The 19,586-nt window shown below is 37.3% G+C and overlaps 1 protein-coding gene across 5 annotated transcripts in view; it reads right to left on the reverse strand.

Annotated features, from left to right (window-relative positions):
• Window positions 1–19,586, reverse strand: part of FAM13B (family with sequence similarity 13 member B) — a 71,713-nt gene that overhangs the window by 9,643 nt on the left and 42,484 nt on the right. For 3 of the 5 annotated variants that reach the window (XM_059417632.1, XM_059417630.1, XM_059417633.1), the window contains 8 exons: window positions 13,094–13,158; window positions 10,866–10,914; window positions 10,303–10,453; window positions 7,437–7,502; window positions 5,841–6,051; window positions 4,381–4,510; window positions 3,698–3,779; window positions 1,723–1,952 (listed from right to left, as the gene is read on the reverse strand). In XM_059417632.1, the coding sequence (XP_059273615.1) occupies window positions 1,723–1,952; window positions 3,698–3,779; window positions 4,381–4,510; window positions 5,841–6,051; window positions 7,437–7,502; window positions 10,303–10,453; window positions 10,866–10,914; window positions 13,094–13,158 (984 nt within the window). The remainder of the gene's footprint in view (window positions 1–1,722; window positions 1,953–3,697; window positions 3,780–4,380; window positions 4,511–5,840; window positions 6,052–7,436; window positions 7,503–10,302; window positions 10,454–10,865; window positions 10,915–13,093; window positions 13,159–19,586) is intronic. The other 2 variants (XM_059417634.1, XM_059417631.1) reach the window with 1 other exon arrangement.

Below are 19,586 nucleotides of genomic sequence, written 5' to 3' on the forward strand. Positions count from 1 at the left end.
AAAACAAAACACTCTCATTGGCAACATATTATGTTCCTCAATCCCACAATGTAAAGAATTAGGGTGAAAGGGCAGCCCATCACCACTCCAGCCTAGGCTAACAAGAAATACAGCCTTTCCTTACAAATTTGCAGAGAGTAGTTTTCAATCTCTTGTAAAATCTGGTCTCCCAGTAAGTAGATATCCACTCTCTTTGGTGGCTTACTTCTATTTTATCTGAACAAATCATGAATACCGGCTTAGTAACCTTGGATAAGTTACTTAAATTCTTTTTGTCATATAAACCAGTATTTCTACTAAACAATTAAAATCTGACAGCAGTATAACGGAAAGATCCTGAAAAAGTACAACACTGCCAATGTGTGACCTAGACTTCTCATCTATGAGCTCAGTTTCCCTTCCTATGACACTTTGTTTACACTGCAATACTAACCTCCTACCTTTTAGTACTCTAAATTAAAGAGGAGGAAGGACATCCTAATTTATTTGCCCAAAGAACCTTCCCACTTTGTTTCACTGGCCACCTTTTTACATGCCAATGAACCAATGTTCCACAGAATACCCTCTGGATTCTAGACCAAATAAATTCTCATTCCCAGGATTAGATAATACTGCCCTGTTTCTCAGCAGAGTAGAACAGAAGTTAAAAAAAAAAAAAAAATCACTGGATATAACAAATATAACTTTAGATTATGTAAATCCAATAGAGAACAGCTAGGGGTAAACTGTAAAACATTGATTTCAACGTCAAGCTTGCACCTTAAACCTAGGACAAAGTATCTGAATAAAGCTAATCCAATCAAAATCATTTCTAGAAAAAGGGGTGGAGAGAGGAGAAAGGAGGTTGGTTGATCTGACACAAAACTGAAAAATAAAAAAGCTGAGGGAAGGGAGTGATCAAAATTTCTAATCCAGCCCTGTTCAAGGGAGACAAACAATCCAATATTTAAATCATGAAAGAGGTATACCCTGCTGTCAAGGCAGGAATAAGCATCAGGGTTCATCACTGCCTACACAAAAGTTCACATGCGACCATCTCTGTACTATCCCAGCAGACCTCATTTAATAAATAAATTGGGTTGCCAAATGCTTTTGACCAGAACTCCTGTAGGCATGGGCTCTGAGTAATGGTTTTTCAAAAATATTCGTTTATTCAATCCTCACAACAATCATACTGTCTTAGTATTTTAATGGACATAATCATATATCTTTAAGTCATAAGACAGTTGAAGGGACTCAGGGGCAGAATGCAAATAATGTGAGTCGGGGCCTGGCAAAAGCTAACAGCACAATACCTATAAGTATCAAGACACAAGGCCGAGATTAAAGCTCAGTGATGTTTAGGCTCTTCATTTTGCCAACTGTCCCAGTACAGATGAACAGATCAGGATTCTGGCTTTTTCAGTTTTACATTTTTTTTTTTAAGATTTTATTTCTAAGTAATCTTTACACCCAATGTGGGGCTCAGAACTCCTAACACCAAGATCAAGAGTTGCAAGCTCTACCAACTGAGCAAGCCATGTGCCCCTTAGTTTTACTACTGTGATTCACTCCCAGAAAGTCTGGTCATTTCTGGTGTGCAGATAAAAACATGTTGTTTACCTACAAACTTGGGGAGCAGATTCAGGCCAGTAAGACTACCTACAATCTCTATGCCACTGGGGTACTTCTTTTCAGGGACTCTAAAGGCTAGTCTGGGTAAAAAGCATAGCTCAAGATTACTTTGATATCTTCCGGAAGACACCGTTCAACACGTTTTTCTTTCAGTCTTTTCAGAATAAGTTCAAGTGTTGCTTCCTTAGAGGGCTTCTTCTCCTTCTGAATGACCCTGGATTCATCTTCATTCTCTTCATCTTCATGGTACAGAGAAGAGCCAAAGCTTTTTGGAAGAGTGTTACTACGTGGGCGTGTCTGAGGTACAAATTCTCCATCAGAGCTTTTGTGTTTTGCATCTACATTTCAGAAGCAAGAGGACACACAGATCAGTAATAATGATTTTGTTAAAGAAGCAAAGAGTAATAAGCAAGATATACAACAGGAAAGTAGACATTAACAGCACACAGGCTCCGGTATTTCAAGGTTACATGAAATACTGAAATTCTGTATGTGGCAAGCTATTCCATTCATTCTTTTAAAGGTAATTCATAGAAAGCCTTACCATAAAGTGAGATTTTCTGGTAAGCATTGGTGGTACAGTAGTAAACAAACAGACATCGTCCCTGTTCTCATGGAGCATATATTCAAGGAAATAAAAACAAAAACCGAAAAACAAAATAATTTCAAAGAATGCCAAGAGCTATAAAGAAGAGAACATAGGATGTTGTCACAGTGCTAAAAGCAATGTACTTTAGGGAACAGCAACTATATTTAATGGACTGAAAAAGGACTTTGAGAGATAGGGACATACTAGGTGAACACGGAAGAAACAGCAGCTAATGGAGCACAGAAGACTTAGGGGAAGAGCATTCCTTCCCAGTTGAAGTAATAGCCAGTGCAGAGGCCCTGAAGCATGGTATGTTTAAGAAACAGAAAATCAGAGTGGGATGTGATAAAATGGACTAAGGGCACAGTAGGCAAGGAAATGAGGCAGCTAAGGATCTATATAACCTCAGACATACATGATCACTACTTCTCTCCATTGTAAGGATTTATTCTAAGTTAAAAGGGAAGTTCATTGAGGGCTCTGATGATAAAGTTAAGAGAGTTTTTTAAAAGATAATTCTGGCTGCTACATAGAGAATGAACTGTGAGACAATAAAAGGGGAAGAAAATTGGAAAATTAGTTAAGAGACTAATGCTTGTCAATTTAATACACCCATCAGTAACACATTCAAGGTAATGATTTTCACAGACAGTTGGAAATTGTCATTAAACAAGGAAATGCTGAATAGAATTATAGGGGAAAATTCTAAAGAGGTAAGGAAACTTATTTTAACCCAAGGATGTGAACTCAATGACCACAGGGACAAATAACTGTCTTATCCAGCAACATAGACTCAGATGTCTACAAGTACTTGGTACTTAATAATAGTAAAAATTTTGTTGAATAAATTCAAAAGAATATACCAAAATGTGATGCTCCACGTTATAAGCCCATAGTTGGTACAGATAAGTATTTTTTAAGTATTAACAAATACTAAAACGCATGCTGATTAAACACCCATAAAGTAAATATAACTTAGCAGCTGCTATATTGGGCCAACACCCAGAACACACACCTAGTTTTTCTTTAAAGAAGACTTACAATTTTTAGTCTCTGTAGTATAAACAGTTTATTGTGACAGTCGTAAATACCTATCAAAAATTCTTAATGAAATACCTACCAAAACCAAAACTGCTTAATATTTGAACTGTTTTTCCAGATAAACTTTTTAATATCACCTATGAATATACAATCTAGGGCACTTTTCAAAAGACTAAGAGAAACACCAGAAAGACATATAGAAGCATAGAGTACTTCAACTTTGGCCATAACTAATAAAAGAACAAAAGGAAACTTTTATTTTTGCCAAATAGTATCTCGGATTTAAAAATCATCAAAAATTATAACCATAATTCTCACAGAATATTATTCTCACTATTAATTCATGTCACAGAACTATTCATACAATTTTCATGTAATAATGAGAATACTTTAATAATGAGAATAAAAAATCTGTTTAAAGCAAACATATTATAAAAATGATATATTTTCTACCTTTAATTTGCTTCCGCAGTTTGGTAAGCTCTGTCATCCATTTTAATACCTTTGGATTGGCTGCAATATCACTGTAGGAGGGCTAAAAAATTAAGGAACATGGACACCTCTGTGTAAGCGATAACTGTTAACTGATGCCCAAGTAATATATTACAGTTCCCACAGCAGACAATTCATTCAATCCTTATTTCATCTTACCTTATATGAAGTAGACAGAACAGAATATCAAGTAAAGCTCTCTCAGAGCAGAATCTAGCAACTGATGAAAGCCAGATTTGGAGATAGGTCTTCTGACTCAAAGTGTAAGATTCTTTCTACTTCATATGTTCCAATTATTAAATATCTGTCCCCCTCCCTCCCATGCCTTCCCTCTCCCATCACCCCTTGCTATTTGTGGTTTTTGAGGAAGCAGAAATAGCATTAACATGATTTGTTAATGTAAAGTATTTCATTTTAAAATTATACAAGCTTTTTGCTGATTAAAATATAAAAATCCACTGGTAAGAATATTGGCCTGGAAATGAGGCAGCTAAGGATCTATATAATCTCAGATCTACATGATCACTATTTCTCTGCACACCTCAACTTCATTATCTAAGGGAAGAGATGGACTAACGCTCTCCAAAGAACCTCCTCCCAGTTCCAATGTATCTGCCAAACCCTGGACAATGCTATAAATTTACCTTGCTATTTCTTTCCCTTTCAAACTGTTCCTCAAATTGTCTAATTTTTTTCTGAAGTTTCTTGACCAACTGATACGGTGTTCTGTCTTCTCTTTTTTCATCTTTTGAACTGAAGGATGATCTTCGAATCCTGAATTAAAATAAGAGTGTTAGTTAAAATTTCAAGTTATTACAGATGGTAGCTAGATCTATGAGGGGGTTCATTTCAATGTACAAAACTATCATATTACTATGATGTACACCTAAAACCAAAACAATTTTTTCAAATTTTGTTTTTTAGTTTTATCTATACCCATAGTGGAGCTTGAACCTACAACCTTGAGATCAAAAGTCACCCACTCTACCGACTGAGCTAGAAAGGCACCCTGAAAGTAAGAGAATGTTGTATGTTAATTATATTAAAAAAAAAAAAAAGTTACCTGATCAAAAAATTTTTTACAAGTTATCAACACTATGACTCTTATCACCCTGATATAACATCACACCATTTCCAAGAAGCAAATTTTTATTTATTTTTTTAAGATTTTATTTATTTATTTGACAGACCGAGATCACAACTAGGCAGAGAGGCAGGCAGAGAGAGAGGAGGAAGGAGGCTCCCCACTGAGCAGAGCCCAATGTGGGGCTCAATCCCAGAACCCTGGGATCATGACCTGAGCTGAAGGCAGAGGCTTTAATCCACTGAGCCACCCAGGCGAAGAAGCAAATCTTTAAAGTAAAAATTAAGTCCCTAAAACTAAAGGACAGGTAGTGTTAAAAAAACAAAAAACAAACAAAAAAACCCAAAACAAAACCTTACACTATAATTTTAGAGACCACACCATTAGCTAACACAAGTACTGCTGAAAACAATATATAATCCGTCAAAAGTTGTTTAGACTAAAGTAGAAATGAAACAAAGATGCCCAGCTTAGAGTCTGTTTTGTATTCAAATTACAAAGGAAAGGGGCGCCTGGATGGCTGTCTGCCTTTGGGTCAGGTCATGATCCCAGGGTCCTGGGATCGAGCCCCACATCAGGCTCCCCTGCTCTAAAGGGAGCCTGCTTCTCCCACTTCCATTCGACCTGCTTGTGTTCCCTCTCTTGCTGTCAAGTAAATAAAATCTTAAAAAAAAAAAAAAAATTGCAAAGGAAAGGTTTTGACATTCAGAATCAATTTAAAATCTTGACAATACAAACGTGAGGAATTGGTGAGTTCCACTTGCTGCTTCCCTTCCAGAGTTCTGTATTTCAGTAATAGGTAAAAAAAAATGATTATGTATACTGTGTGGCAAGTCTAATAGAAAGCAAACCTCTACACCTCATGAACTCAGAATTTATGAGCCCCCACCAAAAAATTACAAAAACATTCTTCATGATAGAGGGGGAGAAGCTTTGAATTGTAAGGTCTGAAGGATTAAATTTTGCAAAGGATCTAGTGACATAAGAATCACCTCTCCTAAGTATATAAAAATAATGTACCTAGTAAAAGAAAGTGCCTTAGATGAGGAATCCAATGTTTCTGGATCATGTAGGAAACGCTGGCTTTGCCCAAAATCTAAACTACGATGTGATAATACTGGAGGACAGTCCTCTTCCAGGGGGTGATGATTCATTCTGCCAGCTTGTGGAGAGAGCTGAGCTTCTCCAGATTCAGAGTCTTCCTGCCAAGACTTAAAAGCAGGAAATGGCTCTGTAAAACAAACACAAATAATGGTACCATGGGTCTCTTGGTTCTGCATGGAAAAAAAAGTCACACAACTATTATATTTTCTTTAAATCGTATCGTTATGTAGTGGCTCATATAATATTTATTATGTACTTTAAAAAAAAAAAACAAGGGATACAGGATCTTCATAAAGCCTACTACTATAGTTTCTAATTTTCTATGCTTTTTTTCTTTTGCTCAGAGTTCCATTTTCCCATAGAAGTATTACCTTAAATTTCTGAACCCAGTCACAAAGCAAGAAAGGACACTGTCAAGCTCTTAAAGTTATATTAGATATTATTTTTTAAGTGCTGTTTTATAAATAATAAATACAAAACCGTCCTCAAGAGCTGCCAGGTGAATAAGCTATCACTCACTGTCAAGTAACTGTCTTAAAACTGGAAGGAAGCTATTCCCCACGCTATTCACAACACACCAAATGGAGCTCTCTGACCCCAAAAGAATTCTTAACATTTCCAAATGGTGCCAGCTTACTCATCTGACAGCACCCGGCCCCGAACATTAAATTGTGTTCATTATTTTCTATTACAGGATTTCTATGTTTACTACATATCTGAGTAATTAAACACTCAACAGTATTATCAGGACAAAATTTAACAGCACTAGATCTTAAGCACATTTATCTTCCTGGAGCTATCCTGTATGTTCTCAAATGAACCCACGTCGATTTATTTGATGTCTGTGCCCATGTTAAGGTCTGATTACATACAGAACACATACAATCCACAAATATACTCCAAATACAAAAATACAAGTATCACTAGAATCCAAAAAGCGGAAATACTTTTCCATCTACATATTAACTTTATTTATAACTACGATTTAAAACTTTGATGTATGACATCATATTAACAATAGCAAAAGTGAGTTTTTAAGTATTTTTGGATGCAAAGATGGTTTGACAGTGTCAAAAAGACTGGTATTTTCTTTTTCTTCACACAATAGGAAAGGATTGCTACTTCAGAAATTTAACTTTATATATTAGCAATTTAAAGCACTACATAATTTTTCCAGGGTAATAAGATAATTTAGATAGTTTTTAAAGCCCCGATTAATCTGATAACTAAAAATTGGGTACAAAGCGTGCAATCCCAGAATAAACCCAGCAATAAAGTGATTTTCAAAGCAACCCTTGTACCTGCTTCCCAGCAAATAACTGGTAATAAGCATTTTGTGAGAAATCACCTGTTTTAAGAGGGAAGTAACAAAAACAATTATATCTGGGTATCATTTTTAACCCAGAACCATTTTCCTAATATATGGGGACAGCAGGAGAAGGGCTCATAAAAAGGCAAACAAAGTGAACCATCAAAACGCAAAAAAACTAAACTATGGTGAACCATACTTACCCTCCCCATCTCTCTGCAGATGCATTGTTTTGAAATCAATGAGGGGAAAAGTGATAGGGCATGACGCTAATAAAATGGAAAAAATGGCAAAAAATACTAAAGTGAACACACAGCACAGTCAGAACAAACCATACACATAACTAACACAAAGCCAAAGATACCAAAACATTTCCCTAAAACCAGTTAGGTATTCTAATCAAAAACTTTGTTCAAAGAAATTACTACTAACCAAACTTTAAAAACAAACACAAACATATATTTCCATTTCAGCAAGCAAGGCAAAAAAATCAAAGTAGTGCTGTTTTATTAAAACCGAAGAAATGGAAACTCTTAACCAAGTACTGTTTGAAGCGTTTCAATTTAGTTGATTTGACAGAAAAATACCTCCCTTAGTTTGCTCTTTGGAAAGATCCTACTTGCATTTCTTTCAAGAGTTTTAGCAGGAGAGAATCTGAAGGAAAGCTACTGCCCACTTGTATTAAAAGCCAAAACCTTTTGACCAGCTGCTGCAAATTCGTACCACTGGTGGCCATGTGCTGCCTGCTTGGCAACTGTATCCTGCTGTCTGTCCCGTGAGCAATACAAAACACAAAACCCACACACCAAGGAAGAGGGAGGTGGGCTTCCATTTGGAGTGACCCCACTTCTCTTTTTTAAGAGTCACATCAAACAAGGTAGATCTCTGATTCCAAGGTATCTAGGGTCTAAAATAATTTGGCCTCTTACAGAAGACTTTCATTAGAACACCCTAATTCCTAGATATAGAAAATCAATCTTTGTATATTGGTGGCAAATTGGAAGGAAAAACATATTCTGGTAACAGCCACTCTTCTAAGCACATGCAGGGTTCATGGCTGAAAAGGTCACTCAAATGTAATAGTTACCACCAATTCTCTGAAAGTCACTGACCCCTATTTTTATAAAAGTCAGTGGGAGGCCTATGTGGATCTGTCACAGCTGTTGAGCCAGGTCTGTAACAGGTGAGCTGAGGCACTGAAAATCAGAGGTCTATAGTTACTTTCTTTCCATACCACAAGCTGTAAGGGGAGGATTCTGACAGGGAAACAGTGAGCCCAGCATTAAATTCACTTTAGGTAAGCCTCCAGAAAGCTGAAGCTGAACACAGAAAGTTTTATCTCCTCAGACAATGGAAAACAAGTGCTTTTCTATGCCTAAAACTTAAGATCAGAACACCCAGGCCAAAGATTATGAAGGTCTATTTATCTGTGTCCTCCAAAACGGAGAAGCATCAGCCCTCTGTCAGAATCCCACTTCATCTTTCAGAGACTCCTCTCCTACTATGGCTGGCTCCAGGGATGCTCTGATGACCACCACTTCTTTTCAGTGACCATGTCAGGATAAATAAATGAAAGGGACAGTTGATCTTTTCTGCCACCAGGATGTTAACATATCCTCTAATTCGGGGGAGCATCTTCATAAATTCCAAACATCCTAAATAACCCAGAACAAAGCAAAAGAAAGACAACTTCCTGATTTAATCTAAGTTAAGACACATAATATGCCACTAGGCATGCCAAACATCTAGAACCCCAAAAAAAAAAAAAAAAAAAAAAAAAGGAGGGGGGTGGAGAGACAGCAATAAAGATTGGCACAGACAATGACTTGGCTGGGGCTTTAAAAAAAAAAAAATTTTGGCTATACCTTGAAAAATAAATAAATAAACTCCAGTAGTGATCAAATGAGCAGACTTGAGGTAGCAAAAGGAGCCTGTGGTACTAGCACTGCAATTCTTGTTACTACCACTGTATGTCATTAGCTAACTTGCCAAGGGTAAGTTAACCAAGGGAACTTCATCCAAGTGCACAAATAAGTAACTTGGAAGATTCCCGAGTTGTCTCAATGTCTCCTTACCTAGCAAGGTGTATGATACAGGACTCCTAAATTCAAATCTGTTGTTGACTTTCGCCCCCCCACCCCCAACATTTTAAAGTTTATAAATATACAGTAAACTTGAAAAAATTTCACAGTGAACATTGATCAATACACCAACCATCTAGATTCAACCATTAACATTTTACTGTATTTGCTTTGTAACATTTATCCATCCCGCTAACCATCATATTTTTTCATGGATTTCAAAGTAAACGGCAGGTAATAATATACTTCCCTATAAACCCTTCAGCATGCAAATCACTCACTGGAGTTTGATATTTATTTAGGTTTTGCATCTTTTGATTAAAAAAAGAAAAAACTTATATACAATGAAATACAAGTGTTAAGTACACATTTGCTGAGTTTGGACATATATATATATATATTTATACATACACACACACACACACACACACGGCTTGCTTTTTGAATTTCAACTTTTTTCCTCTGTAAAAATTGTTAGGACTCTGTTCCCGTGCTTATATAATCTAACACAGATAAACACAGATATAGGGATATGGTACAGTGTTTGCTTAGAAATGCCTTCAAAGATCATTCTGGGATTTAAAAAAAAAAAAAAAAAACAGGTTTCCTAATGATCATATAGGAAATGTAGTTACATGTAAGTGGTAAGATCCCCCAAGCCCTAACATATGAGATTTTCCAAGACTGGTTTAAACCTGGTTTAACAATTCACAAAAGCCTATCCTGGGGCATTTTATTTTTTTAATCAGTTCTAACTTTACCTTCAAAGCTAATGGATCAGCTAAGAACTTCTAGTTCGTATGACATAGTTGCCCTACAATCTCATTAGAGCATCTGAGTAAAAACACTCACTCACTCCTCTTACATGAGAGAACAGAAAGCCAAAATGAGTAAGGTTGTCCAGAAAAGAGCAATAGTCTCATTATTGCTTTAGGTAATTTCAGTTACAAATAACAATATCAGGAAAATAACGTGTGGTTAAAATTACCTTCCCATTTATCACCATCAGAGACATTCTTCAGATCTAAATGTGGAATTTGGGTTCCACATGCTGCTTCCCCTTGAACACCAACACTCTGACCTCCTGGCACTTCTGATTCAGTGTTGGCATTCAAATCACATATCTTGCTACTAGAATCCTATATTTTAAAATAAAGAATACATTTCACAACCAAAAAGCTTTTCTCACTCAGCTTAAAAACAAGCAGCATATATCTTTGTATGGTCTCCATTACTGTACTATTGTGCCTATATATTCAGCTGTCCCACTCCCACCATCCAAACTATTTTCAAACACACATTTGCAGTTTTATACTATATACTACTGGTAGACAAAGTGTGGATCCCAAATTCAGGAAAATGTTTTTATAACCAAGTTACTGGTAACCAAAAGTGACAAATTAAGTCATTGCTTAATTGTAAAACATCTGGCAAGAGACTGTATTTTTACATCTCCTTTAAACCTATTCAACCCAAGAGTTAAAGACCAGATACAATAATTGGTGGGTTAAACCTAGTCACATTTTAAGAACCATAAGAAAAAAATCTTACCAGAATCAAGTGTGACAATGTATCACTGTCAAATGACACATATTCTTTCCTAAAAATACAAGTACAGCTATTAATGTTTTAAGAATAAGTAGGTTACTATCACTGCACATTTCTTACCTAGATTCTTCTCTTCCCCTTATAGTTAGCATTTATAATGTGAGAAAAGAAAATGACAACTGGACATATGCCCATTCTTTGGAGCCCTATGTCTGAAAATCACACACTACTGAAAAGATCCACAGAATTACTTCAGGTTTAGAAAATTTAAGTAACATCTCCACCCTCCCACACAACCATCCCCCACCAAAGAAAAACATTTTAAAAGTAAAACTAAAATCCACAGTAAATAGAAACCAAAAGGGTTGAATGTATAATGGAAAAGATTTTGTAAAGCAAATATTAGTTTTAACCAAATAGCTTTATTATCCCCCACTCTGGGACTTTCTTTTCTTTTAAAGATGTTTTTTAAAGGTACAGTGATGGTCCTATATGTTATTTTCTTTTATGGTCCTATATTTTAAATCTGATTATGTTCTATCACAATCAGAACAAGGTACTACTTCTAAACCTTTCCTTCCTCAAAACATAATGGTAAGATATAAAAAGGAAATTTCTAAAAATTTCAAGTCCCTCATATACCCCCCATAAAAACGAACCCCTATTTAGAACAAATATCAGAGCAAGCTGTCCAAAATTATCTCTCCCTATTTGACCAGTCAACAGAGCATCTGGTATTACAGTAGGTTAGCAATGTATCTATTGTGGGAAATTTCTACTTCCCAAAGATATGGTGGCAATTTACAATGGTACACACAGATGCTGCTTCTACCCTGCCTTAACAGTGTGTACCCAGAAGACAGGTCTTGATCTAACTAAGGCAAGTCTTCTCCTCACATGCGTAATTACCTTGTTCTTGCTGAGCATGAAAAATGAACTAAATTCCCTGGCAAGCTCAAAGGCCTTCCCTTGCTTAGAGTGGAAGCGAATGGTGGAATGAGCTACATTCTACCTTGAGACTATAAAAGACCCAATCACCTAAATTTGAGAAACATGAGTGTTAAGCATGCAAAATGTAATCCATCTAACCAAGGAACTTTTTGGATCTAAAAACAAGTTTGCTAACCTATACACAAGTTGAAGAGGAAAGAGCTTTTCCAAAAAGATTGAGTCCTCACTAAATGGATCCTTATTGTTCTACCAAATCCAGATGTCATCATTCTGGGGATGCCTGTTTATCTTATATCTTCAGCCCATAGCTCCAATACTCCCTGGGCTGGAAGAGGATCATTCCTGCCTCCTGAAAGGAAGCACAAGGAACTGCTGTAAGCAGGAAATCTGTGGACCTTCAGAGTATGGAGACACTCCAGAGACATGGCTCCAAAGAATTTACTTACCCTCAGAGAACAGGTTTCCTACTCACAATTAAGAGAGACAATGGCATTAACACAAATTTACCCTCACCAACAAGCTATCACCAAATCAGTAATGTTTGAGAATCCTCAGTATTTACAATCTAGTCTGCATTCACTGTAAATTTGTTTTCTGAATATCAAATTATCTTTCCTAAGAAGTCATAATACACTGCTTGGCAATGTCTCAAAGAATCAGAAAATGAGTAACAGGACCCAAAACCTACTCACTGACTTAAAATATTCTAGAAAGCTTCTGCTCAAAGGTACTGTACTGTATCTATCGAGTATCTATGGAGACTACATATGACTGAAATACTGATTGCCTCAGTACCTCCCTCCCATTTTTGCTGGCCAAGGAGGTAAGCAAGCAGAAACTGAAGTAAGACTATACCGGGATACACCAAGAAGAAGCTGGAAAGGGAACAAAAATATCCTGTACAAATTTGGTAAAACAAATATGCTACAATCTTTCAATTAGTTATCCACAGTTCTAAGACTATGAATTAACTCACTGAAAGGTGTATTCAGAATATCAATAAAGTCCCAATTGTCTTACAAATCAACTGAAAGTTTGGAGTGTCTCCAAGAAGGCTCTGTTCTTCCCTCCGAACATTTTCCAAGTTATAACTATGTCTGTCTGAACCTGTAGCCCCTCTGAATATTTATGAATATGCTTTATGCTTACCATTAAACAAGTAGCTGGTTTTTCAGATTTTCAAAAATGTATAATAGATAAATTCATCTAAAAATCTCACTCCCAAATCTGTGAAGGGCTCCAATTCTTAAGATGATTGAGTAATGAAAGAAAATGCTTACCCCTCAAGACAGCCATCTTCACTATCACCACGGTCACTGCATGGCTCTAACAGTATACCTACAGACTGACAAAAAAGAACATAACTGCTGTATTAACGGAGCTCCCAACACTCATGTACGAGAAGAAGTTTCCAACCTAAATCATGGTATTAGATTGCAAGTTAATCAAATGCCCCCTTTTAATTCTTCATAATAGTCTACAGGTGTTGGCATCTCTTTTTAAAGACAGTAATTTATCTTTCTCAAAACCTGAGGCATATGCATGTGTGTGTATGTGTATAAAATGGAGATCTGCATACTCACTACACTATTACGTAAGAAGTACTGCTCATACTATCACATTCGTTTCCTGTCTTTAGAATTCTTTCCTCCCAAAGGACAGCCATATGGTCCCACCTGCCAACTGCTCCTTCTGTTTCTTCTCAGCCACAAACAGGTTAAGTTGGTAACTTCCAAGCAGATAACAGAGGAATCATTTGATTCACCAGATCCCTTTATTATATACACTCGAAATAACAACTGTAATAACACTGCCCCTATTTTCTAATGAGTCTAGTGACACCATCCCATCCCTATTCCTTCCCCAAACAGATAGTCACTGAGTCTAATACAAATATCCCGTGCATTACTACGAATTACATAAAATTCTCAATGTTTCTGATCATCACCTCTGCAATCAAGAGACAGCTAGATTCTTAAAAAACGACCACTTGTCCAGTTTTAATATGAAAGACACTTCATATTTGGAAAAAGCTATTAAATTCTCCCTTTGCCAACTATGTATCTCTGTGAGGCTGACTTGTCTTCATGTACTTCAAACAAAAGAACTTATAGTAATAGACTGAATGCAGAAGCAGGTATGAGAAACCAAGTTAACTTTTATTAAGAAAGACAAGCAGTATCAATATTTGTAAATATGTAAAACAATACCATTCCTCAAAGCACAAAGTGTTTTACATAACTTTTTATTAAGTTAAAAAAAAAACATATTTACAGTACCTTGAGTGAATTTAATAAACATTCTGTAATTTTTCAATTTTAATTTCTAATGTGGTAAATACTGATAAATATATCTATGGAAATAAAACCTTTCTGGGATACTCAATATCTTTTAAGAGTATCAAGAGGTCTTGAGACTCAAATTATGAGAACCACTGATCTACACATCAGACTTCAGCAACCTTTCTGTTTAGAAGATAACTTTTTAAATATGGGCCCATGAAATAATCATTACTAGATCCAATATTTAAAATAAGTCTTCATGTTTTATTCAAAGAACAAGGTTCAAGTCCCAGCTCTACCTTTCCTTCACAAATAAGAGTATAACACTTAACTTGCCGATGTTACAGTTACTATAAGAGAATCACATAGCTTAAGAAGAAAAACTTATAAAATTCTATTATAAAAGCATACTATTACATCACCAACTTTAACCTACAATTCAATATACTATGAAAAAAATGAAATACATCTAAAGACTGATTGTAACACCCACATGCTTTTTAGCCAGATTTAAGCAACATAATTTTTAAAATTTTATTTATTGGAGAGAGAGCATACGCATGCAAGCACGAGTGGGAGAGGGAAGGGCAACAGGAGAGATAGATGCCCCACTCAGAAGGGAGCCTGACGCAGGGTTTGATCCCACACCCTGAGATCACAACCTGAGCTAAAGGCAGACTGCGTAACCAACTGAACCACCCGGGTGCCTCTGGGAAATGTAATTCTTAAAACGAATACAGAAAAATAGTTTAAAAAAAAAAATTGGAGGCAACATAAAAGATACTACAACAGAAAACAAAGCTGATACACTGATACTCCAGCAGTGAAGAAGGAGATGAGATGCAGAGTAAGAAGGAGAGTTATCTTCTATATTACTCCCCAACAGAAAAAAATAAAAATAAAAGGTATTAGCGTCAGGTTAAAGTATATCCAGACTTCAATTTAACAAAGAAACATACTTTTTTGAGAAACTATGTTTTACTTCCACAGAATTCACTCTATACAAAACATTCATTCCTTTGTATAAGGGGAAAAAGAGCTTGTTTTTCTAAATTATCAGCTAGCAAAACAGTCCATCCTCTTCCCACCTTCTCTTTCCCAAAACCATCAGGGTCCTCATAAGAAGTCTGAGGAGGAGGAGGAGGAGGAGGAGGAGGTGGAGTCAAAATGGCGGAGGAGGAGTAGCAGGCTGAGATGTTAGCAGGAGTTCAGCCAGAGAGTTATCAAAACATTCCCAACACCTACAAACCCAACATGAGATCGAAGAGAAGAAAAGCAGCAATTCTAGAAAACAGAAAATCTACCACTTTCTGAAAGGTAGGACCTGCAGAGAAGTGAATCCGAAGTAACAAGAAGATAGACTGTAGGGGAAGTGGTTGGCTCCCAGCAAGCAGCGGAGCAACGGAGCACAGAATCAGAACTTTTTTTTTTTTTTTAAAGATTTTATTTATTTACTTGTCAGAGAGAAAGAGAGCAAGACCGAGCACAGGCAGACAGAGTGGCAGGCAGAGTCAGAGGGAGAAGCAGGCTCCCTGTGGAGCAAGGAGCCCAATGTGGGACTCGATCCCAAGACGCCGGGATCATGACCTGGGCCGAAGGCAGCTGCTCAACCAACTGAGCTACCCAGGCGTCCCCAGAATCAGAACTTTTACAAGTCTGCTCCATGAGGCACATCACTCCAGAGGCTAAGCAGGGGTGGAGCCCTCACGGGGAAAGCATGGTCACATAAGGATCAGGGGTTTCTGAGTGTAGCAGAGCTTACAGGTATTCGAACAGAGAAGCCGGCTACAGAGACAGAGCAGAGGAGTGAACTCTTAGCTCGGGGTTACCGTAAACTGTGATCCGTGGCCCAGTCATACCACTGCTCTTTGAGCATGGACCCCACAAGTGGCAGATCCGGGGAAACCACCCCCACCCCCGCCGAAGAGTGGCAGGGATCTGCTGGGTTTGGAGACTCCAAATGGGGCTATGTGCCAGAGACAAAAACACTCAGTCACAGGCCAGGGTTGGCTCAGAGTGCAGCCAGAGACCAGGGAGACAGGAGTGACTGAGCGCTTTTCTCTGAGGGAGCGCTGAGTGGGGCCCCAAGCTCTTGGCTCTCCCAGGCCAGAGATTGGGAGGCCACCATCTTCATTCCTGTCCTCCAGAGCTCTACAGAATGTGTTCAGGGAACAAAAGCTCCTGAGAGCAAACCAGAGCAGATTACTTAGCCCGGCCCCTGGCAAGGGTGGTGTAATTCCACCTCGGGCAAAGACACTTGAGAATCACTATCACAGGCCCCTCCCCCAGAAGATCAGCAAAAAAATCCAGACCAAGCTCCTTGATCAAGGAGAACAGTGGAATTCCAGAGGAAGGGAAAGCAAAGCATAGAATTCATGGCTTTCTCCCCATGATTCTTTAGTCTTACAAAGTTAATTAAATTTTTTAATTTTATTTTTTTTCTTATTCTAATTTTTTAAACTTTTACTCTTTCCTCTTTTAACGTTTTTTAACTAGTTTATCTAAAAATACCTTTCTGTTTTAAAAAATCTTCTTGAACCTTTATTATTATAGTTCTATTTTATCCTTCATTGTATCTAACTTCATCTTTTGTATACATACAGGGTAGGGTTTTTTCTTCTAAAAAATTTTGCAATACAACTTTTTTTTTTAAAGATTTTATTTATTTATTTATTTGACAGAGAGAAAGAGAGAGGCAGAGAGGCAGGCAGAGGCAGAGAGAGAAGCAGGCTCCCCACGAGCAAGGAGCCTGATGCAGGACTCGATCCCAGGACCCTGAGATCATGACCTGAGCTGAAGGCAGGAGCTTAACCCACTGAGCCACCCAGGCACCCCATGGGATACAACTTCTAATAGATCAAAATATATCCTAAATCTAGCACAGGGCTTGTTCTAGCACAGCCTGAGCAAATTCTTTCCACTTTCTTTTCCCAACCAACTTATCTTATCAACTCCTTTTTTTAGAATGTTTTTTCGGGGCGCCTGGGTGGCTCAGTGGGTTAAGCCACTGCCTTCGGCTCAGGTCATGATCTCAGGGTCCTGGGATCGAGCCCCGCGTCGGGCTCTCTGCTCCGCAGGGAGCCTGCTTCCCTCTCTTTCTCTCTCCCTCTGCCTGCCTCTCTGCCTACTTGTGATCTCTGTCAAATAAATAAATAAAATCTTAAAAAAAAAAAAAAAGAATGTTTTTTCAATTTTCATCTCTATAGTCATTTTCCATCCCTTCATCATGTTTACCCTTATTTTTGTATATATATATGTGTGTGTGTGTATGTGTTTCTTTCTTTAAAATTTTGGAGGGAGTTTCTTCTAAGAGATCAAAATACTCCCAAAAATCAAGAGGGTGGCTCTGTTCTATTCACCCGTCTAATATATATTTTTTCTTTTTCTTTCTGAACTACTTTAACCCCCTTTCTTCAACCCACAATGTGGGGTCTCTTCTGATTTGATTAACGCACATTGTACTGGGGTATCTGTCACCCTTTTAGTATTTTAATCTCTCATTCATATATTCTTATCTGGATAAAATAACAAAGCAGAAAAACTCAGCCCCCCCCCCCAAAAAAAAAAAAAACCCAAGAGGCAGTACCAAAGCCTAGGACCTAATCAATACGGACATTGGGCCATTGGTAATATGTCAGATCTAGAGTTCAGAATAACGACTGTCAAGGTGCTAGCTGGGCTCAAAAAAGTCATGGAAGATGTTAGAGAAACCCTTTCTGGAGAAATAAAAGAACTAAAAATCTAACCAAGCTGAAATCAAAAAAGCTATTAATGAGGTACAATCAAAACGGAGGCTCTTAGTGCTAGGATAAATGAGGCAGAAGAGAGAGTTAGTGATATAGAAGACCAAATGACAGAGAATAAAGAAGCTGAGCATAAGAGAGACAAACAACTGCTGGACCACGAGGGGAGAATTCAAGAGGTAAGTGATACCATAAGACGAAATAATATTAGAATAATTGGGATTCCAGAAGAAGAAAAGGGGGAGCAGAAGGTATATTGAAGCGAATTATTGTAGAGAATTTCCCTAATATGACAAAGGGAACAAGCATCGAAATCCAGGAGGTGCAGAGAAATCCCCTCAAAATCAGTAAAAATGGGCCCACATCCCGTCATCTAATAGTAAAACTTACAAGACTTAATGATAAAGAGAAAATCCTGAAAGCAGCCGGGGACAAGAAGTCTGTAACATACAATAAAAATATTAGATTGGCAGCAGACTTAGTTACAGAGACCTGGCAGGCCAGAAAGAACTGGCATGATATATTCAGAGCACTAAATGAGAAAAGTATGCAGCCAAGAATACTATATCCAGCTAGCCTATCACTGAAAATAGGAGAGATAAAAAGCTTCAGGACAAACAAAAACTGAAAGAGTTTGTAAATACCAAACAAGCTCTACAGGAAATACTGAAAGGGGTCGTCTAAGCAAAGACAGAGACTAAAAGTAGTAGACCAGAAAGGAACAGAGCCAATATACAGAAACAGGAAATTAAAGAAGAATTGAAAAAATTCATGGAAACAAATGATAATGAAAACACGACTGTTCAAAATCTGTGGGACAGAGCAAAGGTAGTCCTGAGAGGAAAATATATAGTGATGCAAGCCTTTCTCAAGAAAGAAGAAAGGTCTCAAATACACAACCTAACCCTACACCTAAAGGAGCTGGAGAAAGAACAACAATGAAAGCCTAAACCCAGCAGGAGAAGAGAAATAAAGATCAGAACAGACATCAATGAAATAGAAACCAAAAAATTAACAGAACAAATCAACGAAACTAGAAGCCAATTCTTTGAAAGAATTAGTAAGATTGATAAACCCCTGGCCAGACTTATCAAAAAGAAAAGAGAAAGGACCCAAATAAATAAAATCATGAATGAAAGAGGAGATCACAACCAACACCAAAGAGATACAATTTTAAGAACATACTATGAGCAACTATATGCCACCAAATTTGACAATCTGGAAGGAATGGATGCATTCCTAGAGACATGTAAACTACTACAACTGAACCAGGATGAAATAGAAAACCTGAACAGACCCATAACAATTAAGGAGATTGAAGCAGTCATCAAAAATGTCCCAACAAACAAGAGCCCAGGGCCAGACAGCTTCCCAGGGGAATTCTACCAAGCATTTAAAGAAGAATTAATTCCTATTCTCTGGAAACTTCTAAAAATCAGAAATGGAAGGAAAACTTCCAAACTCATTTTATGAAGCCAGCATTACCTTGATCCCAAAAAAGACAAAGTTGCCATCATAAAGGAGAATTACAGACCAATATCCTTGATGAACACACATGCGAAAATTTTCACCAAATACTAGCCAGCAATATCCAATAGTACATTAAAAGGATTATTCACCACGACCAAGTGGGATTTATTCCAGGGCTGCACGGTTGGTTCAACATCCGCAAATTAATCAGTATGATACAATGCATTAATAAAACAAAGAACAAGAACCCTATGATCTTCTCAATAGATGCTGAAAAA

The sequence above is a fragment of the Mustela nigripes genome, chromosome 12 (assembly GCF_022355385.1).
Source record: "Mustela nigripes isolate SB6536 chromosome 12, MUSNIG.SB6536, whole genome shotgun sequence".
NCBI lineage: Eukaryota > Metazoa > Chordata > Mammalia > Carnivora > Mustelidae > Mustela > Mustela nigripes.